This window comes from Corella eumyota, chromosome 1 (genome assembly GCF_963082875.1).
Source record: "Corella eumyota chromosome 1, kaCorEumy4.1, whole genome shotgun sequence".
NCBI lineage: Eukaryota > Metazoa > Chordata > Ascidiacea > Phlebobranchia > Corellidae > Corella > Corella eumyota.
In genome coordinates, this window is record NC_137490.1 from 3,829,892 (window position 1) to 3,852,217 (window position 22,326).

Below are 22,326 nucleotides of genomic sequence, written 5' to 3' on the forward strand. Positions count from 1 at the left end.
GTGATGTACAGTTTTCTAATCTATAAAGTAGTTTATTTTGTTTTAAATAGAGTAGTTTTTATGTTATGTAGTAAAATTGGGAAATCGATATTCATACAAGAAGTTTAACTTTGTTAAAACTTAAAACAGCATTTACGTTATAATATAATTTCATTTCGTCAAATAGAGTTAACTTAAGAACAAAATTATAAAAGTAAAATGGCAGATAAAACTAAAACATGTCGTGCCAATGTTTTGATACTGATTGTTGCTGTGGCGGAGCTGACATTTATTTTGGCATTTTTTCTGCCGAAATTTTTACAGATCAATGAGGAATCAAACCAATTAGAGCAAGATATTAACTGTGTAAATTGTTGCCAACAATCTCTGGCATTTAACTCAGAACAAAACTGTGATAATGTATATGGAAAATCAATAGGTTAGTTATAGTAGAATACATTAAAATTGTTTTTGAGTAAGGGTCTTGATTAAATTATGGCAGCTATTACAAGTCACAAATCGATTATAAACCTAATTTATAAACAATTTTAGTGCATACACTCACGCTAAAAACTAACATAAATAATCTATAACAGTTGGTAATTCTTATAACTTCTAACTTTTAGCTGCAAGAATTGGGGTTTTGAATTTTTGGATCGTAACAGAAAAAAAGATTATAGCGACGATGACTTAAGAAAGGTACATTTGTTTAGACCTAAAATTTTAATGAATAGTTTAAAATAAGGCTCGTGTAGTAACTAAGTGTTTAAATATTAAACAGGCAGTACAAGAGGTTTTGATGGAAGAGTCAAACAACGGATGGAATGAAATAGGTAAGTAAACTCAGTTTGTATTTAATTATTTCAGATTGTCACAACTTTAAAGAATATAAATGCTTTAATATATAAATTGACATTTATAACCTTAAAATAAATGTAATTTTTTAGTTAAACATAGTACAAAAGATGAGAAACAAGCACAACAACATTTGTCCAAAATCGAAAAATATGTTTTAAACGGGGATAGAGCCTACGCCCATTTAACATGTGACGGTCAACCTCAACCATCAAACGAAACAGGTAAACTTATACTCGTTAATAATCCCAAAATGACTTATTATTTAAATTTTCTGTGTTTCTTTGCGATCAAAGAAGATAAACCTAGACACCAAACTTGTAAGCTTAACTATTGACCGAGTCAAAACTAGCTTATCGTGTTACCTAAGAATAGTGGATGTGTAAAGCCCAAACGGTTGCAAACAATTTAAATCTTTTTAAAGGTATTATAAGGGCACCACAGTGGGAATACCGAAAAGGTGCTGGATTCGCTGTTAAGTCGGAAAACATCTCCTTCTCACGTGAAACTGGAGTGATAACAATATTGAACAGCGGTATCTACATCTTGTATCTTCATTCTACTTTTGCTCCGACCTGGGAGGGCGTGCATGGTTACAACAAAACGTGAATATTTTATTGTATGACCGTATGATCAACAAAAATTTAGAGGTTATAAACCAGTACATTTTTGTTTTAGTGATTATAGTTGCTGCAGAAGACTTTTGGCATACAGAAAAAATGGCAAAACAATATCCAAACCATGCTCTAACAAAAGGTAAGAAGATTATTAATCATATATCGAAAGTTAACAAAAATATTTTATTATCTCAGATTAATTATTCTCTTAAAAAAAATGTATTAATCTCTTTCACTTTTGTTTTAATAGATAATTAAACCAGTCATTTATTCCATTTTAGGAGGGGAAAACTAAGCGTCACCCATCAAGTCCTAAAACTTGACAGAAAAAACTACAACCACAAAACCCTTATGATAGCCTCAGATATGGTTAACCCTAACGTAGAGTTTGATGCATGTCATCACAGGCTTGAAGGAGTTACACCGATTGGAATCGACTGCTTGGACACCACAAGCACTTTCAACTTGGTCAAAGGTGACGAGTTGATAGTAAATTATACAATACCTGAAGGTATAATGCTTGGTTCGCACGAGTCGGAAACTTATTTTGGACTTTACGAAATGTAGTGTCTGTTGAACTAAATAAAGTTGTATTTTATATTTTGTAAAAAATTTTCGCTAATTTTTTTTTAATAATAAATTTTTTTTATTCGGCTGTAAATAAAAACGACAACTTAAAAGGCTTTTTTAATTTGCAAAGTTAAATGCAGTAAAAAATAAATTAATGAATGCTGTCAGTCAACTTTTAAAAATTATATTTGCGAAAGAGCGCAGTTTATTAGCACTTGTCATAGTCTTTAAACAATATGTGGGTGTACGTAAATTACGCAAATAAATTAATTAAACTTCTAACCAACGCACTTTTATCAAAAATTAATATTTGTAGAAGATATAAAACTCTTAACTTTGCTTAAATTAAATTTTGACAACCAACAGTAAAAAACCTATACGCAAATCCGCTTCTAGTATGCAAATTTTTGAAAAAAAACACATAAAAATGGTGATAAATATGATTTAATTAAATGCCATACACAATAATTTATTTATTTGAATATTCCTCGAACAAACATATCGTTTATTTTTCCAACCGAACCCGAATGCGAAGAACAAGATAACCTAAAAATCTTAGTCCCAAAAAAAAGACCCCTAAAATCATGAAATCAAAGCCAAGATTGTTTTTTTTAATGTCCATTTCTTGTAAAACTATGGTTGGGTCTTCAAACGGACAACCAATACCTGGTAAAACATAAAAGTTTTTATCAAGCATGTATTTAAATTCGCCAAATAAATAGAACCATTTTAAACCAACCTTTTTGATTGAAGCATTGTATATTGGTTCGATTTAAACCATATATTGAAATAATAATTCCCTCAAAACCATACCGAACATAAGAACCATAACTTATCCATTTAAGATACCATGGAATGGTTTCAAACCGCACAAAAAAGCCAGAGAATAGCAAAATAGGAACTGTCGTCATGGGCCCAACGTATGTAGCGACCTTTAAAAAATCATTTATAAAAAACAATAAGTATCGAAGCCTCGACATAAAAAGCATTTACAATACAAACAAATCACTTTCTCTTTTTGTGTGTAAGGTTTTTGAAAAACTTTTTTTTATAAAAAATAAAAAACTTAAGTGTTCGAATCCACCTGCACCCCTTGATTTTGAAAGGTATTCAGTTTTTTTTAAAATGGTGTTACTATAAAAACAAAATGTCCATTGTTAAATTGGTTTCCTTAATTTAAAGTTCGTTTTTCGATTCTTTTAATCATTTTTTTCATTAGCAACAAAGGTTGTCGTTGGTTCTGCTTCGAAAAAACCCAAACGAAAATTGATTTTTTTTGAATAATTTTTTATTTCAACTTTTTCTATTAGTGCTCAAGCATCATAACAAAGAATGCAAACAAAAAACGAGATGATTTGTTCTGGTGTTTCCTTACATAATCATAAGTCGCTGAAAATTGAAAAACCGGGAAGATATTACGTTTACAGCCAACTTAAATTTAAATACAATGCAACTAGTAAGAAACAGTTTTTTTTAAATAAATTTTATTTAAACAACCAAAATAATGTGATTTTAATTTTCAGGAACTGCAGCATTACACAGACACGTGACCTACTATAAAAATAAAACATAATCATCAAAGATTCGTTCTTCTGGAGAATAATTATTTCCTACGGAGTGAGAAACATAATAGGGCACCCAGTTGTACAAAAGTATCGAGTGTTCGAATTGACTTGAGTGTTCGAATCCACCTGAACCCCTTGAATTTTTAAAAGGTATTCAGTTTCTTTTTAATAACGTAACTATAGAAACAAAATAACCTTTAATAAATTGGTTTCCTTAATTTTAAGTTCTCTTTTCGGTTCTTTTATTGATTTTTTTCATTAGCAACAAATGTTGGCGTTGGTTCTGCTTCGGAAAAACCCAAATAAAGGATCGATTTCTTTGTTTAATTTTCTGTTTCTAATATTTCTATTAGTGTTTAAACATCATAACAAAGAGTTACAAAACAACAAGTACTTAACCGAGATCAAGAGACCAAGAGCTCAAGTAACCGCACATAAAGATGCTATTCAAAATGAACCTAAACATTATCATCGTAAGTATTCTATTTAAAAAAATCAATTAATTAAAAACATAATGTTTATACTTTATTTACCCTTTTTCTAAATTTTTTTATAGATGAACAGGAAATAACTTACTGGGATGACGCAAATAACAACATGATTTGTTCTGGCGTTTCCTTACATAATCATAAGTCACTGAAAATTGAAAAGCCGGGAAGATACTATGTTTACAGTCAACTTAAATTTAAATACAATGCAACTAGTAAGAAGCATTTTTTATAAAATATTTATCATTTAAACAACCAAAAAATATTGTGATTTTAATTTTCAGGAACTGCGGCATTACACAGACACGTGACCTACTATAAAAATAAACATAATCGCCATAGATTCGTTCTTCTGGAAAATAATTATTTCCTAGGGGGTGAGAAACATAGTAGGGCACCCAGTTGTACAAAAGTATCGCAACACGGAGCAGTTTTTAATTTCGATGAAGGGGAAGAAATATTTGTTACCGCTCAAACGGGTCCCCATTCGCATTTAGTTGCAAATAAGGATCACGATTTTTTTTTGGGGTGATTATGGTTTCTTAAAAAATACAAAACTTGGCCCAAAACAAAATAAAACAAATGAATATTACCTCTGTTACCACTACTACCTCAACTACTACTACTGCCATTTTTATAATTTTTACCTATTTTATTTGTATTACCTTTATTACTAATATTCCTCAATACCTTTTTTGTTACTATTATTTATGCAACTGCCCTTTACCTCTATTACAAACAATATAACTTTATTATTCCTAACTTTTGATGATGGCGGTTAAATTGGCAATAGAGTATGTCGTTGTGGTGGCAATGGAGTTAATATGCACTTAACAATTAAAACTAACAATTAATATTTTAATTTATTTTAATTTTATTTCTGGAAAAACCTCTTGTTTTTAAAAAACTGGCCAACTTTCATATTTTTATTTGAATCCAAAACCTTCAATAATTTTTTTTTTTTATTCAACTGTTATACAATTTTTTGACCAGTCGCAAAAAAAATTTGTTGAGTATAGTAATATAATATATAACTAGATTTATTTGATAAATAAAATATGGTTCGAAATCATTTAATCATTTTTAAAATTAATCTTTATTGATAAATAAAGTTATGCATAAACATTTCTTAATTAAAAATAATAAGTAAATTAATAAATCAAATATTACGTATTTATTAAACTAAAAACCTATTTAATTATTAGACTTAAATCCTTAGAAAATAAACAATTTAAAAGTTTTAAAAAATTAAACAATTTAGAAGTTTTTAAAAATTAATTGGAAATTTTAAAAAGCATGGGTCGTACTTATTAAAAAAAATTGTCTTTTATTTAATCTACTTTAACCTGTCTGAAACGAAATATTATTATGCAAACAACAAAGTTTATTTAAACTTCGATTTGCTATCGAGTACTTGCTATAAAGTATTAGAGCATACTAATAAACATTCTACCGAGTCAAGCTGTATGTATGGTAAAAAGTGATCGGGTTTGCGGCCTTTTTTTTGCGTACCTATTTAAATCGAGCGCGCATACTGTTTTTGCTTTCAGTTGTGAACTTAAGCTACAGTTAGGGCATAAAAATATAAATTGACATAGAATTTAGAATTTTAATGTTTAGATAAAAATAGCATTAAAAATAAAATTTGTGGCTAAATATTATTATGCAAACAACAAAGTTTATTTAAACTTCGATTTGCTATCGAGTACTTGCTATGAAGTGTTAGAGCATACTAATAAACATTCTACCGAGTCAACCTGTATGTATTATTGAAAAGTGTTCAGTTATTTCCCCTTTTTTGCGTACCTTTTTAAATCGAGCGCGCATACTGTTTTTTCTCTCAGTTGGTGAACTTAAGCTACAGTTACGGTAAAAAAATATAAATTGACATAAATTTTATAATTTTAAAATTGTTAGAATTTTAATGTTTAGATAAAAATAGCATTAAATATAAAATTTGTGGCTAAATATTACTATGCAAACAACAAAGTTTATTTACATTGTGTCGTTCGTTGTTAACATAGCATTAGTCATTACAACAATACTCATTCTTGATAGTTGTGTTACGGAGATGGAAGAAGTTGTAGGTTCGTTTTTTACTTTTAAGTTAAAAATTAGCGTATAAACATTTTTTAACAAATGATACGCTACTAGATACGATATTGGTGCTGTTATGTTGTTTTTTGAATTTTCTGGTAACCCCCGCTTTTGCATTTTGTGTTACATTTAAATGTATATATTGTAGGGTTTGTCTAACTATACCCCACGTGACCAACAATAGGTTGATCGGAGAATAAAATACGCCCCTTGATCACAGATTGATCTCAGTTAATATAAAAATAATACCGATAATGGGCCCAGAATTGCAACTGTCTAACTCGACTGATACAACAATTGAAATACTCTACAATGTATTCAATATTCAATACACAAGAAAAACAATTAACAAAAACAATACTGGCTTAACACTTACAAATCCATATTACTTTTAACAAAAAGCTAACTAAAGACCATTTATGAATTGTTAGAACAGGGCGAATCGTATTCTAAATATATGACGTACTAAAAGTAGAATTCCAAAATTATTCCAAGTTATGATACAAATAAAGACAAAAAGGCGAAACACAAATCACGTGACTAAGAACGCTGGAAAAAAGGGAAAAACTTGAAATGACCAGGCGATAAGGCGATCCAAAAAGAAGTGCACAATAGCGGCTAATGGTGTCCAACCGAGTGTGAAATTGTATTTAAAATTAATGAAAAAATATAAATCAGTTTTCATATAAATGGACTTAACATATATCTTTACTCTTTTGCGATATTTTTTAAAAGATTCGGTAAAAAGTTAAATTATAAAATAAGTTAAATATTAACTCCGTTTTATTCACATTAAAACAAACTAGAATGCAATTGGTGTAGGGATTACCTGTTTAAAATTTAGTTACTACAAACCCCAATATTTTAAAAACTACTTTACTAATTTAACATTATTGGCATTTTTTTATATTTAAAAAATAATTTTTGCGGTCGCACTAACGCTTCGAGTTTTTCATTTTCGAGTTTTTCATTTTCTTCGAGTTTTTCATTTTACTTATCAAATAAATCTAATTGAGGATACATATTTGATATTTAAATTTCCTGTGTTTTTTACAACCAAAGAGTATGCTTAAACAATAAACAAGTTGGTTTCCAAAACTAATAAATCTCGAACTCTGGTTTAGCAATATTTATAAGTCTTTTAAAGGTAATATAAGGGTGGAAATACAAAAAAGGCGCAAATAAAACCATAGTGGCAATACAAAAAGGCGCAATAAAATGGCAAAAGTCAATAATTTGATTCTTGTTGCTGTAGTTAATCTGGCATTTTTTCTGCTGATGATTGTATATGCTGTTAAAGAGTCAAGTCAGTTGGAGCAAGGCAATAACTGTGTGAATTGCTGCCAATCTCTTGCATATAACTCAGGACAAAATTGTGATGAAGTATGCGGGAAATTTAATAGGTAAGTTAGAACAGATTTACACAAAATGCAAAATATTGTATCCATTTGCTTTTCTTTCCTATAAAGTTATTTATTTTATATTTTTCATAAAAAAAAACAATTTTTGTATAAATTCATTGCCCAAATATATTTATCTTAATGAGTATAGCGTAGAACTAAAATGTAATTTAGATTTATTGTAAAAAACAGATTTGTGATTAAATTAATTTAACATATTTTTGATTACAGATAACCAACTTTAATAAACAATAAAACATTTTAATGCTTATACTTCTAACTTTTAGCTGCAAGAACTTTAAATTCTTGGATCAAAACAAAAAAATAACCTTTCGCAATGATGACTTAAAAAAGGTACATTTGTTTAGCCTTAAAATTGTCAATAAATAGCTTAAAAATATATCTTGTATATTAACAAAGGGTTTAAATATTAACCAGACTGTACAAGAAGTTTTAATGGGAAAGTCTAACAACAAATTGATTCCATTAAGTAAGTAAATTCAACTTTATATAATTTTTTTCTCTCAATGTAACGATTTCAATGATTAGGCATATGAAAAGCTTAGGCCTATTATGATTAAGACTTTAATTGGGCCTATTAGCTTTATAAACATTACAATCAAATAGTTTTACAACATACTTTTTAGGTAAAAATAAAACAAAAGGTGACCATAATAAACGAACGAGAACTTTGACGTTAAAAACATCTTTTTTTAGGTCAAATTCTGGGCGTTAACTTTAAGTGCAAATTTAAAACCTCAATTTGCGAGCAAAATTGTAGATTAACTGGGTATGAATCGAACGAAATAGGATGCCCAATCAATTGTAATTGTAAGAGTGACGGATTTCTGGAGGGAGACATTAAATTTGAGAAGCAAGATTTAGACATGATTAAACTAGTAAATAATATTAGTAATTAGTATATTTTTTTTAGACATTTTTTAAAATTAAATTTACAGAGTATTTAAAATAAATAAACACACCTGATATGGATTTAATTAACTGTTGTAACAAAAACGCTTATTTATTTTTTTTCAGAATTATGATTTTCTTCTCCCTGGTGTGGAGTTTGCAGCATCTGTCGGACTACTGAGATGGGATCAGATTAAGGAAGGTGGAAGAATTAAAGTCCCCTACGTCATAGACTCCACTATGGGTATGTCACATGATATTTATTTTTTTACTTGTTAAATTTAAAGTTGTTAGAAAAAATATTTATTTATTATTTTTTAAAAAAATACCTTTTTTTAATTTAGGCACAAAAGCACGAAATGCAATTAAATCGGCAATGAATGAATTTTCTAACTTTACCTGTCTTGACTTTGTCGAAAACCAAAAAGTTAATTCTCAAGATTATTTAGCTTTTGTTGCTGATGGTGGTTGCTGGTACTAATAACTAAAATACATATTTTTTTAAGAATTTAAACAAACTTTTTAAAATTGTTCTTTACCTAACAAGCCTAATGATGGAGCTAAATTTAGAAAAACAATACACCTTGTTTAATAAAAAAGACATATATTGAACCACATTTTTTTGTATTTTAAAGGTCTTATATGGGTAGACGGGGAGGTAGACAAGAGATTTCGATCGGGTATCGCTGTGAGAAGAAAGGAATTGTACAACATGAGATCATGCATGCCCTCGGATTCTGGCATGAACAATCAAGACCAGATAGAGATGAACACGTGACTGTTCAATACAACAACATTATTGAAGGTTTACAACAATTATTTAATTACCAACTAATCTTACCATCATTAGTTTATGTCATATTTTTATTTGAATAATACAATGTATAACAAATGTAACAAAGATATAGATGTGTTCTATATATACATGTTATATTAAAAATTGTAAATTTTTGTTTATACTTGTAGGATTCAATCACAACTTTAACAAACGGACAGCTATCTATTCATTTGAATCCCCGTACGACCTTAATTCGATTATGCAATATGAGGGGGATGCCTTCTCGAAAAATCAGCAACCTACCATTATTGAAAAACTTACTAAGAAACCAGTTGTATCTCAGCGAGAAAGATTTTCTACAGAAGATGTTTATCAGATTAATGCGATGTATCGGTGCGCCCCAAAAAAAGCCAAAAATACCGGTGATATGGTTTAATGATTTCACGTTTCTGTTTTTTTTTTTTAATTAAAACTTGATATCAAGCATTTAAAATGTAGTATAATATATTTCATAATATTAGTAATTAAAAAACATATTTAAAAAATAATTTTTTTGTTATATATATTAAAATGCTTGTTTCTTTATTAAAAATCAAAAATTAATTCTAATATTAACAATTTAAAACTTGGTTAAAATTTTTTTGTTTGTTTATTATATTTAAATGGTTGTTTTTTAATTAAAAAATTAAAAATCAGTTTTAAGAATTAAAATATTGGTCTAATGTATATAAATATCAATAATTAAAAATGTGTTAAAATATTTTTTTGTTTATTGCAATAAAAATGCAAATTTTTTAATAAAACTTAAAGATTAATTTTTTAAAACTGTTAAATTGTTTATGTTCTGAAATTTTAAGTATAATAACTAAATAGGTTTTTAGTTTAATAATTAAATACGTAATATTTGATTTATTAATTTAATTATTATTTTTAATTAACCAATGTTTATGCATAACTTTATTTATCAATAAAGATTAATTTTAAAAATGATCAAATGATTTCAAACCATATTTTATTTATCAAATAAATCTAGTTATATATTATATTACTACCATCGAAATTTTTTTTGCGACTGGTCAAAAAATTGTATAACAGTTAAATATAATAAAAAAAACAATTTATTAATGGTTTTGGTTTCAAATATGAAAGTTGGCCAGTTTTTTTAAAAACAAGAGGTGTTCCCAGAAATAAAATTAAAATAAATTAAAATATTAATTGTTAGTTTGCCCAATACTTAAAAACATTTACATTTAAAGTGCATATTAACTCCATTGCCACTACAACGACATACTCTATTGCCGTTTTAACCGCCATCATCAAAAGTTAGGAAAAATAAAGTTATATTAACTGTAATAGAGGTAACGGGCAGTTGCATAGATATTAGTAATAAAAAGGGTATTGAGAAATAATGGTAATATAGGTAATACAAATAAAATAGGTAAAAATTATAAAAATGGCAGTAGTAGTAGTTGAGGTAGTAGTAGTAACAGAGGTAATTAATATTCATTTGTTTTATTTTGTTTTGGGCCAAGTTTTGTATTTTTTAAGAAACCATAATCACCCCAAAAAAAGAATCGTGATCCTTTTTTGCAACTAAATGCGAATGGGGACCCGTTTGAGTAGAAACAAATATTTCTTCCCCTTCATCAAAATTAAAAACCGCCCCGTGGTGCGATACTTTTGTACAACTGGGTGCCCTACTATGTTTCTCACCCCCTAGGAAATAATTATTTTCCAGAAGAACGAATCTATGGCGATTGTGTTTATTTTTATAGTAGGTCACGTGTCTGTGTAATGCTGCGGTTCCTGAAAATTAAAGTCACATTATTTTTTGGTTGTTTAAATGATAAATATTTTATAAAAAATGCTTCTTACTAGTTGCATTGTATAATTATATAATACATATAAGGAAAAAATTTGGCCTTTATAAAGTCAATTTTAGGATTGTGGAGACACAGAAGTTAACAATTTGGCCAGTTCCTTAACCTTTAGCTGATATTTTTAAAGATCTAATCGATTGTGTAACAAATTACTCCAACGCCCTACTCAAAGACGATACGACATTGCTTACTTTGCAAAACTCCTCTGAGTTTGCAATATCCTTCCAGTCGTAGAAAACCTTTAACCCATGGTAAAAGGATATATTTCAGTTTAAAGAAAATTAGGCCGGAAACTGGCCAAATTTGAAAACTTTCTACGACACCATAATCACCCCAAAAAAAGAATCGTGATCTTTTTTTGCAACTAAATGTGAATGGGGACCTGTTTGAGCAGAAACAAATATTTCTTCCCCTTCATCAAAATTAAAAACTGCCCCGTGGTGCGATACTTTTGTACAACTGGGTGCCCTACTATGTTTCTCACCACCTAGGAAATAATTATTTTCCAGAAGAACAAATCTATGACGATTATGTTTATTTTTATAGTAGGTCACGTGTCTGTGTAATGCTGCGGTTCCTGAAAATTAAAATCACAATATTTTTTGGTTGTTTAAATGATAAATATTTTATAAAAAATGCTTCTTACTAGTTGCATTGTATTTAAATTTAAGTTGACTGTAAACATAGTATCTTCCCGGTTTTTCAATTTTCAGTGACTTATGATCATGTAAGGAAACGCCAGAACAAATCATAGAGTTTTTGGCGTCATCCCAGTAAGTTATTTCTTGCTCGTCTATAAAAAAATTTAGAAAAAGGGTAAATAAAGTATAAACATTATGTTTTTAATTAATTGAATTTTTTTAAATAGAATACTTACGATGGTAATGTTTAGGTTCATTTTGAATAGCATCTTTATGTGCCGTTACTTGAGCTCTTGGTCTCTTGATCTCGGTTAAGTAATTGTAGTTTTGAAATTCTCTGTTATGATGCTTAAACACTAATAGAAATATTAGAAACAGAAAATTAAACAAAGAAATCGATCCTTTATTTGGGTTTTTCCGAAGCAGAACCAAAGCCTGATCCAAAACCTTGTTGCTACGTAACAAAAAAAATAAAAGAACCGAAAAGGGAACTGAAATTTAAGGAACCCAATTTAATAATGGTTGATAATAATTTGTTTCTATAGTTACACCATTTAAAAAAGAAATTGGATACCTTTCAAAAATTCTAAGGGTGCAGGTGGATTCGAACACTTAAGTTTTTCATTTTCAATGGCGAGTTTTACCTTCTGCAAAAAAAAGCAAAAATGCCTAGAGCGTTGTAGTTTGACGTTATAAAAAAAGATAAGCCCTTTTTCAAACCTTTTCGTTATATACCCCTCCTTTTCAAAAATAAGTATATTGGGTACGACTTTCAAAAGACGAAGGATTGACGTCAATATTCTTACTAAAAAAAATATAAATCTAAAAAATGCAAAAAAAGATATATATTATTTCATGTATCTTTAACATTGCTTTGTTGTTTGCAACATTCTTTATTCTAAACAGTTGTGTAGCAGAGATGGAGGAAGTAATAGGTAGTTTTCAATTTAGATTTTATTATATTGGCCTTATAAATAATTTTTGCAATAGGTGTTGTTTAGACACATTAATTACTTAACAGCAAGTTAGATTATGATTATGAAAAAACAAGTACAAATTGTTTCAGTAAAAGTTGGGTACTTCTAGTTATTTTGCTGTTAATGTTAATTGGTTTATCAATTGAGTACGGCGTATTTTACTATTTCTATCCACAATACAGCGTTAAACAAAATCAGTGGCAAAATAGCCTACAATGTACTCAACGCTGTGCAAATGCAAAGTTTGATTGCTAGAACAAACGTGAAAAAAAGTTACTTAACTTATTTTTAACTTAATTAATAGTGTGAGTAAAAGTTACGATAAACTTCTTTCGGTAAGATTTATAACCTGTAGTGGGTGAAGTTAATATATTTATTCTGTATTAAATTCAAGGGCTACTCTTACGTTGTTTAAATGTAAGCTATTCTGTTGGGGTTAAATGTGTATGAAAAATTTGTTGGATATACGAGCGTCAAAGGAAAGATTAGGGGAATTAAGTGGTACTTCCCCTATAAAATTAAAATGGTTTTTAAATTATCGAACTTTAAATAAAGTTTCTAAATAAATTAACACAAGGAACATTCAGTATATTATTAGCACGTTCAAGTTAAATAATTTTTTTTAATTAGCAAACAACATTTTAATATAATTTTATTAGGTCATGCAGGTTTTACTGTAAAATAAATTAAATAAGAAAAAATGACAGATAAAACTAAAACATGTCGTGTCAATGTTTTGAAAGTGAATGTTGCCTGGCGTCTTTTTTATTTTTTGATGTTTTTGCAAATCACTAAAGAACCAAACCAATTGGAGAAAAATATTAATTGTTTAAATTGCTGCCAGTTTCTGGCATATAACCCAAGACGAAACTGTGATAACGTATACGGAAAAATTATTACGTAAGTTATAGTAGACTACTTTAGAATTGTTTTTAAGTAAGGGTTTTAATTGGATTATGGCAGCATTTTTAACAACTAAAACATCATGGTTAATTTTTAAAGGAAACATAATTTGATAGATAATCTTAAGTCTTACTAGGTGAAATAAATTGAAACCTAAATCGATTATAACCTTAATTTAACATCAACGTTTTTGCAAGCACTTTTGCACAAAACTAAATAAACAATAAAAAATTTATATCCTAATTTTTTTAACTTTTAACTTTTAGATGCGAAAATTTAATCTTTGAAATCTTGGAGCGAAACAGTAAAAGAGTTTATCGAATTCAGGGCGTTAACTTTACATGCAAGTTTAACACCTCGATTTGTGAGAAAAATTGTAGAATAACTGGTTATGAATCGAACGAAATAGGATGTCCAATCAATTGCAATTGTAAGACTGATGGTTTTCTGGAGGGAGACATTAAATTTGAGAAGCAAGATTTAGACATGATTAAACTGGTAAATAATATTAGTAATTCGTATAATTTTTTTTTAAATAACACCAGACATGTTTAAAAATTTAATTTACAGAGTATTTCAAATAAATAAATACCTAATATGAATTTAATTAACTGTTGTAACAAAAACGCTTATTTATTTATTTTTAGAATTATGGTTTTCTTCCCCTTGGTGTGGAGTTTGCAGCATCTGTCGGACTACTGAGATGGGATCAGTTTAAGAAAGGTGGAAGAAATAAAGTCCCTTATGTCATTGACTCCACTATGAGTATGTCACATGATATTTATTTTTTACCTGTTAAATTTAAAATTGTTAAAAAAATGTGTACTGACTTAAATACGTTAATTTGATCAGTGCATATCCGATAAGTTTAAACCTTTTTTACATTAGGTAACAAAGCACGAAATGCAATAAAGTCGGCAATGAATGAATTTTCGAACTTTACCTGTCTTGACTTTGTCGAAAACCAAAAAGTTAATTCTCAAGATTATTTAGCTTTTGTTGCTGATGGTGGTTGCTGGTACTAATAACTAAAATACCGATTTTTTTAAGAATTTAAACAAACTTTTCGAAATTATTCTTTACCTAACAAGCCTAATGATGGAGCTAAATTTAGAAAAACAATACACCTTGTTTAATAAAAAAGACATATTTTGAACCACATTTTTTTGTATTTTAAAGGTCTTATATGGGTAGACGGGGAGGTAGACAAGAGATTTCGATCGGGTATCGCTGTGAGAAGAAAGGAATTGTACAACATGAACTTATGCATGCCCTCGGGTTTTGGCATGAACAATCAAGACCAGATAGAGATGAACACGTGACTGTACAATACGACAACGTCATTGAAGGTTTACAACAAAATTATTTAATTACCAACTAATCTTACCATCATTCGTTAATGCCATATTTTAATTTAAATGATACAATGTATAACAAACGTAACAAAGTTATAATTGTGTTCTATATATAAAAATTGTTGATTTTTTTACCTTTATAGGACGAGCTCACAACTTTAACAAACGAACAGCAATCTATTCATTTGAATCCCCGTACGACCTTACTTCTATTATGCACTACGGTGGGTATGCGTTTTCGAAAAATCAGCAACCAACCATCATTAAAAACTCTACTAAGAAACCGATTACTTCTCAAAGAGAAGGTTTTTCTACAGAAGATGTGTTCCAGATTAATGCGATGTATAGGTGTGGTTTATAGCCAAATACATATTATATTATAGAGAAGCACAACATTTAACGAATTTGTTAAAAGAAGAACAATTTTTTTAATAATGATAATATAATTGTTCTGTTATAGTTTTTAATTTATTATCAGCTTAACGCGAAACTTGCATTCCTGTCACTACACATATATGTTTAAGGTATATTTAATAAAATACTTTAATTATATTTAATACAATATCTAAAACTACATGCCCGTTAGACTAAAACAAAAGTTGACTTCGAAAATCAAATTAAAAAATATTAAATATTTATTTAGTTCGCCCAATTCCCAAAAATTATTATATGCAAAGTGCATATCAACTCAATTACCACTACAACGACATACTCTATTGCCGTTTTAACCGCCATGATCAAAAGTTAGGAAAAATAAAGTTATATTGTTTGTAATAGAGGTAAGGGGCAGTTGCATAGATAATAGTAACAAAAAAGGTATTGAGAAAAAATTTTTTAAAAAATATATAAAAGTGAAAAAATTACGGAAACTTTATACAAATATTAAAAAAAAAAAAATGCCCCCTCCCCCCCCAAAAAAAAATTCCCCAAACATCTTTTAAAATATCTTGTTACTTGTTTTAAAATTAATTTAATCTTTTTAATACTAACTAAACGCCTAAAAAGAAAGTAAGCTAGTTTTCGACCAGATCTCGTGCGTGCAAGCGTAAAAAAATTTCGTGACCGCGCATGCACGCGTCTTAAAATTCACAGTCTACGCGTGCAAGCGTGATTTATTTTTGCGTGTTTTTACCTAATTTTGGCTTAAATATGCTACCATCGGGCGTCAGTATTGCGTGTTTGCAATTTTTAAAAAACCAAGCGTGCAAAACGTTAATTTCAGACGTGCATTTTTTCCACCGAAAAAAATTTCGTGCGTGCACGCTGCCCTACTTTCCAGACTGGTCTGTCATCTGTCCGTTACGGTTACTGGCAACGTCGATCTGCCAGAACTGCCTGTTATTAAATTAACAACAGCAAAACAACCCATGCAAGCATACAAACCTAAAAATTTTCTATATTCTGCAAAAAACGTCATATAACTTATTACTTTTTCAATTTTTACACAAAAATCGACTTCCTTGCGAACTCAATTAACAGTAAAAATTGGTAAAGCATGATAATTAAAAATGTAACCGTTTTGTGCCGCTATTTAGACTTAAAATAAAATAGCGTCAAAATAATCAGCAGAAAGTATAAATAAAGTTTGTGTTAAATAATATTAAATTATGTTAATGGGTAAATGTAACCTTGATTATTGTGTTGGTAAAAACTTTTGCATTAACAAAGTAGAAAATGAATGGTTAAAACTAAACAGCGTCTGTTAAAACTGCAATAAAAAAAACTGATTAAAAAACTATTCAGTAACAGGCAAGATTAAATTGATTTTAAAAATTTAAGAGATCGACTTCTTCATTGACGAAATTATAATTACGAATATATATTTAAGGTAGTGATGTAGGCGGTGTTTAAAAAATCACACATCTTAGCACATTTTTTTTGTTACCATAAAAAGAACAGAAACAAGCTGACTTAAAAAAAATCTTTGATTTAAATATCTACATAAATCTACTTTTTCTAAGTCACTTAACTTTAAACTTATACCAAATTTTACTAAAACAGGCTTTCACAAATAAGAAAGAAGTTTTATAACATTAAAAATATTTCGATACATTAAATAACTTAAATTAAGTAAAATTATTTAAACTAAAAAATACAATTATATAAATTTGAGTGTTTTTGTATTAAGCGAATTTAATTTTTAAGTATTTTTGTAACATATTTCATGAGGATGCCTGGTGGCGAGGCACAGGTAAAATTAAGAATTTTTGCATGGTTTATTTGTTATTAGGTTTATTTTAAGATTATAATACATATAAAGAAAAATTTTGCCTTTATAAAATCAATTTTAGGATTATGGAGACACAGAAGTTAACAATTTGGCCAGTTCCTTAACCTTTAGCTGATATTTTTAAAGATCTAATCGATTGTGTAACAAATTACTCCAACGCCCTACTCAAAGACGATACGACATTGCTTACTTTGCAAAACTCCTCTGAGTTTGCAATATCCTTCCAGTCGTAGAAAACCTTTAACCCATGGTAAAAGGATATATCTTAGTTTAATGAAAATTAGGCCAGAAACTGGCCAAATTTGTAAACTTTCTACGACACCATAATCACCCCAAAAAAAGAATCGTGATCTTTTTTTGCAACTAAATGTGAATGGGGACCTGTTTGAGCAGAAACAAATATTTCTTCCCCTTCATCGAAATTAAAAACTGCCCCGTGGTGCGATACTTTTGTACAACTGGGTGCCCTACTATGTTTCTCACCACCTAGGAAATAATTATTTTCCAGAAGAACGAATCTATGGCGATTATGTTTATTTTTATAGTAGGTCACGTGTCTGTGTAATGCTGCGGTTCCTGAAAATTAAAATCACAATATTTTTTGGTTGTTTAAATGATAAATATTTTATAAAAAATGCTTCTTACTAGTTGCATTGTATTTAAATTTAAGTTGACTGTAAACATAGTATCTTCCCGGCTTTTCAATTTTCAACGACTTATGATTATGTAAGGAAACGCCAGAACAAATCATGTTGTTATTTGCGTCATCCCAGTAAGTTATTTCTTGTTCATCTATAAAAAAATTTAGAAAAAGGGTAAATAAAGTATAAACATTATGTTTTTAATTAATTGATTTTTTTAAATAGAATACTTACGATGATAATGTTTAGGTTCATTTTGAATAGCATCTTTATGTGCGGTTACTTGAGCTCTTGGTCTCTTGATCTCGGTTAAGTACTTGTTGTTTTGTAACTCTTTGTTATGATGCTTAAACACTAATAGAAATATTAGAAACAGAAAATTAAACAAAGAAATCGATCCTTTATTTGGGTTTTTCCGAAGCAGAACCAACGCCAACATTTGTTGCTAATGAAAAAAATCAATAAAAGAACCGAAAAGAGAACTTAAAATTAAGGAAACCAATTTATTAAAGGTTATTTTGTTTCTATAGTTACGTTATTAAAAAGAAACTGAATACCTTTTAAAAATTCAAGGGGTTCAGGTGGATTCGAACACTCAAGTTTTTCACTTTCGATGGCATTTTTTACTTTCTACAAAACAATTTAAAAAAATTAATTAAAATTACAAAATTACGGAAACTTTATATAAATATTAAAGGAACAATCTATTTTAAGAAAATAACAAACAAAAATGCCCGCAGCATATAAATATTTATATATAATAAATACTAAAAAGAAAATACCTTATTTGCAATTGCTTCAACTCCTGGTTTAAGTTTCTGTAATTCAGCATTGTTTATAAGATTTTCCAACTGCATTCTAGTTTGTTCTAATGTAAATAAAACAGGAAAAAGTTGAATTTACTTTTTATTGCTAATATGATATAGACACACTCGCAGGTAGATGTTGAAAGCGAGTAAGCACAATATGTTATAAAACGAGAGAAAAGTAATTCTCTCCAAATTGAGAGAGCCAAAAAAAGAGGAAGGGGGGTTACCCTAAATATAAGTAGTTTTATTCACGTATTTAACTCTAATCATAATCTAACTTGCTGTTAAGTAATTAATGTGTCTAAACAACACCTATTGCAAAAATTATTTAAGAGGCCAATATAATAAAATCTAAATTGAAAACTACCTATAACTTCCTCCATCTCTGCTACACAACTGTTTAGAATAAAGAATGTTGCAAACAACAGAGCAATGTTAAAGATACATGAAATAATATATATCTTTTTTTGCATTTTTTAGATTTCTATTTTTTTTAGTAAGTATATTGACGTCAATCCTTCGTCTTTCAAAAGTCGTACCCAATATACTTATTTTTGAAAAGGAGGGGTATATAACGAAAAGGTTTGAAAAAAGGCTTATCTTTTTTTATAACGTCAACCGTAACAACAACGCCACTACACCAGGGTTTATTGGCTATCCATTCTCTTTTGTGAGTTTTTTAAGTAAACGAGAGGTTCACTGAAAAATAAAAAAATAAATATATGTTCCATATCGTGGATTGTAAGACTGCCTCATATCGTTAATTTACGCGAAGTTAAGAGTGAGTACCGCTATGGAAAAAACAAGTACAAATTGTTTCAGTAAAAGTTGGGTATTTCTAGTTATTTTGCTGTTAATGTTAATTGGTTTATCAATTGAGTACGGCGTATTTTACTTTTTCTATCTACAGTACAGCGTTAAACAAAATCAATGGCACAACACTATGAAATGCACTCAATGCTGTGCAAATGCAAAGTTTGATTGCTCAAAAAAATGCGAAAACAGGTAACTTAACTTATTTTTAACTAAATAAATATAGTAAATAAAAGTGACGATGGATTTCCATCGATAATATTTATAACTTTGAGTGAGCAAAGTTATTATTGTTATTCTGTATTAAATTAATGGGCCTACTTCTAAGTTGTATCAAATGTAAGCTATTTTATTTCAGTTTAATTAAATGTGGACCCAAGAATGCTGCAAACGAACTTCCATACTGGAGTTACAACCAGACTTACAAAGTACGTTAGTTAAGCAACGAAACATATATTATTAACGTTTTACGTATATTTTGCAAAGACCTAAATATTCAGTGCATTTTTTTAATTAAATATGTTTGCAGGTAATAAAAAAGACATTTGACTTTCGCAACGATAAAGCATGGACAAAGAAAAGTACGTACAAACAAAAGTTGTGTATACGTTTACCTGATAGAATTGTATAGTTAACAAATATAACTTTTTAGAGGTTGAAGAAATGTGCAAGAATTTCGATCAGAAGAAATTGCTGCAAAATATAACTCACGTTATTCGGCCAGCAGCACATGTTCTTTCTTTGGGTAAAAAATGATTTTTTGTTGCTGTGTGAAAATGTAATCTTATCTAAACGAGAAGTTTAGGCTTTCCACTTTAGGATTCTCATGACTTAAGGCCCGTTTACACCAAGCGCGCGAATTTCGCTTGCCAATTGTTCGCAAAAATGGCTATTAAAAGGCGACTTAATTCCAAAGTATGCAGTTATATACGTTTACAAACTTATATTATTAAAAAATACATTGAATATATTAATTACGAGTATATTTTTTACTAAATTACCTAAATTAAGATATATTTTGACTGTAGGTGCACCCGACACCAATAAAATATTATAATTTTTTTAAATTTCTTGAAATAAATGCATGAAAGTTATTTTTAAACAAAAATAAATAAAAAAATTCTATATAGGAAACTTAGTAGTCGCGACAAGTTCGCGTCTGGTGTAAACACTCGCCTACGCGCAAAGCGAGTTCCCAAATTTCGCGTTGCGCACTTCGCGTCCTGTGTAAACCGGGCTTTAATGTGAAATTACGTATTTTGCAACTTTCCCTCGATTTTAAATATAGTTTTATAGATAATTAACCAACAACTAGGAACTGAAAATAACGGTCGTAATGTTTTTTTTATGTCAGTTTAAAAATATAATTTTTTTTACCAGTCAATAGTTTGTTTTAGTGGTGTAATTTATTCGAAGATAAAAAAGATCGTGTGATTTATTTTTAATTTTTTTAACTCTTCTGCAGATGGAAATTCACAGCGAAAATGGACCTGCAAATCCGAGGACGGAGAAGCATTCTCAAAGAGCATGGTTAATTGCGAAATTTCCACTGGATCAATATTAATAAAAATGTCGGGAAGATACTTAATTAATATCCACACTACCTTTATTAAAACAAATAAAAAACGACGTAAAAGGTACTTACAGCAACTATATCTGTAACAAATGTTATATACACCAAAACTGTTCTTCCTAAATCAAAAATAACTAATAAAATAAATAAATTTAAATCTAAAAAATAATTACAATGGTACTAAAAAGTTTTAATTTAAAACAGAGACGCCGAGCAACATTTGTCGCATCACGTTAGAAAATCAATCATGGGTGATGATCAAAAAGTTTTACTTCTGGAAAACACAAAACCTGTCCACAACCAAGATAAGATCAGTATATTCTCCAGTACAGTTCATAATATGCAAAAGGATGCCTTCCTTTACATCGATTATACGACATCTGATTACTATAAATTATCGAATAAGGAAAGCGAAACATTTTTCGACGTTGTGTTTTTAAACTAGGTTTTGTTTGTAGTTCTTTGTAAATACCATTGACTTCAAAAAAAGGTTGTATATAAAAAACAATTAAATTGCAACGGTGATAAGGCTTTAATGATAGTTGTGGCGTGTTGTTAAATTATTTTTAGTTTTCTGTTTTTAATTTTTATATATTACAATAATTTTTTCTTAAATTTTATATTTTTGTATATAGGATTGTAAATAAACGTGTGTTTAATTTTTCACCTGCCAATAGTTAAAAGGATAAATTATATTTTTTTAAAATGGATTTTTATATGCAAATTAACAACGAAAATAAAAAGTTTGAAAATATTTATTTTTAAAAATAAAAAGGAAAAACTGTAATCTTTTTTTATTTAAATCAAGAATATACCCCAAAACGAGATAATTTTCGCACGAGAATTTATTTTTGTATGTTGAAAAACCCCATATAATCTTTTACATTAACGTATTTGGAATAAGGGGGTAATAAAAAAACAAACGGCGGAAAAGAGTTTCGCGAAACATGATCAACGCAAAGGAAACTTTTAGGTTTGTTCTTTTGTAGCGAGAATTCCCCATGTTCTTAAATTCACCATAACGTTTGTTACTAAATTATAAGCTGGCTTTGTAACCTGTATTTCGTGACGCTATTTTAAAACTAACTATGATTTAAATTTAAGGACAATGTGCATTTAATTGTTGTAATATCGAAAAAGGTTTTTTATTTTATTTTTTACGTTTTACGTTTATAATATGTTTTGTAGTATAGTTCGTAGTAGAACGGTGTACGTAGTCAACTTACCTTATGGTTATAAACAA

At 28.7% G+C, this 22,326-nt stretch overlaps 5 protein-coding genes across 7 annotated transcripts; 4 read left to right on the forward strand and 1 right to left on the reverse strand.

Annotated features, from left to right (window-relative positions):
• Window positions 1-23: 23 nt before the first annotated feature.
• Window positions 24-5,064, forward strand: LOC145755116 (uncharacterized). Of its 3 annotated transcripts, XM_082571337.1 has the most exons (12): window positions 24-418; window positions 606-678; window positions 761-812; window positions 927-1,058; window positions 1,259-1,439; window positions 1,513-1,590; window positions 1,733-1,926; window positions 3,332-3,477; window positions 3,545-3,736; window positions 3,940-4,059; window positions 4,143-4,289; window positions 4,359-5,064. In XM_082571337.1, exons 3-8 carry the CDS (start codon window positions 779-781, stop codon window positions 3,373-3,375), a joined length of 663 nt encoding a protein of 220 aa, XP_082427463.1. In that variant the 5' UTR covers window positions 24-418; window positions 606-678; window positions 761-778; the 3' UTR covers window positions 3,376-3,477; window positions 3,545-3,736; window positions 3,940-4,059; window positions 4,143-4,289; window positions 4,359-5,064. The 3 variants fall into 3 exon arrangements, with proteins under 3 accessions (XP_082427463.1, XP_082427471.1, XP_082427455.1); XM_082571345.1 differs by lacking the exons at window positions 4,143-4,289; window positions 4,359-5,064 and having other exon boundaries at window positions 3,849-3,945; XM_082571329.1 differs by lacking the exons at window positions 3,332-3,477; window positions 3,545-3,736; window positions 3,940-4,059; window positions 4,143-4,289; window positions 4,359-5,064 and having other exon boundaries at window positions 1,733-3,306.
• Window positions 5,065-5,958: 894 nt separating this feature from the next.
• LOC145764131 (zinc metalloproteinase nas-13-like) lies at window positions 5,959-9,697 on the forward strand. Its single transcript, XM_082575721.1, has 9 exons — window positions 5,959-6,161; window positions 7,427-7,574; window positions 7,859-7,925; window positions 8,010-8,061; window positions 8,289-8,470; window positions 8,610-8,727; window positions 8,828-8,957; window positions 9,119-9,288; window positions 9,450-9,697. The coding sequence occupies exons 1-9, from the start codon at window positions 6,050-6,052 to the stop codon at window positions 9,695-9,697; spliced, it is 1,227 nt and encodes a 408-aa protein (XP_082431847.1). The 5' UTR covers window positions 5,959-6,049.
• Window positions 9,698-13,459: 3,762 nt separating this feature from the next.
• LOC145764135 (low choriolytic enzyme-like) lies at window positions 13,460-15,513 on the forward strand. Its single transcript, XM_082575724.1, has 6 exons — window positions 13,460-13,659; window positions 13,929-14,160; window positions 14,310-14,427; window positions 14,551-14,680; window positions 14,842-15,011; window positions 15,161-15,513. The coding sequence occupies exons 1-6, from the start codon at window positions 13,460-13,462 to the stop codon at window positions 15,376-15,378; spliced, it is 1,068 nt and encodes a 355-aa protein (XP_082431850.1). The 3' UTR covers window positions 15,379-15,513.
• A 1,084-nt stretch (window positions 15,514-16,597) lies between these two features.
• Window positions 16,598-19,227, reverse strand: LOC145760937 (uncharacterized). The gene is made up of 6 exons (XM_082574547.1): window positions 19,065-19,227; window positions 18,671-18,756; window positions 18,446-18,518; window positions 18,123-18,242; window positions 17,893-18,039; window positions 16,598-17,823 (listed from the first exon to the last, which is right to left on the reverse strand). Exons 1-6 carry the CDS (start codon window positions 19,168-19,170, stop codon window positions 17,561-17,563), a joined length of 795 nt encoding a protein of 264 aa, XP_082430673.1. The 5' UTR covers window positions 19,171-19,227; the 3' UTR covers window positions 16,598-17,560.
• Window positions 19,228-19,367: 140 nt separating this feature from the next.
• On the forward strand, window positions 19,368-21,747 carry LOC145761309 (uncharacterized). The gene is made up of 6 exons (XM_082574574.1): window positions 19,368-19,702; window positions 19,869-19,938; window positions 20,040-20,091; window positions 20,163-20,255; window positions 20,976-21,147; window positions 21,288-21,747. The coding sequence occupies exons 1-6, from the start codon at window positions 19,491-19,493 to the stop codon at window positions 21,526-21,528; spliced, it is 840 nt and encodes a 279-aa protein (XP_082430700.1). The 5' UTR covers window positions 19,368-19,490; the 3' UTR covers window positions 21,529-21,747.
• Window positions 21,748-22,326: the final 579 nt, after the last annotated feature.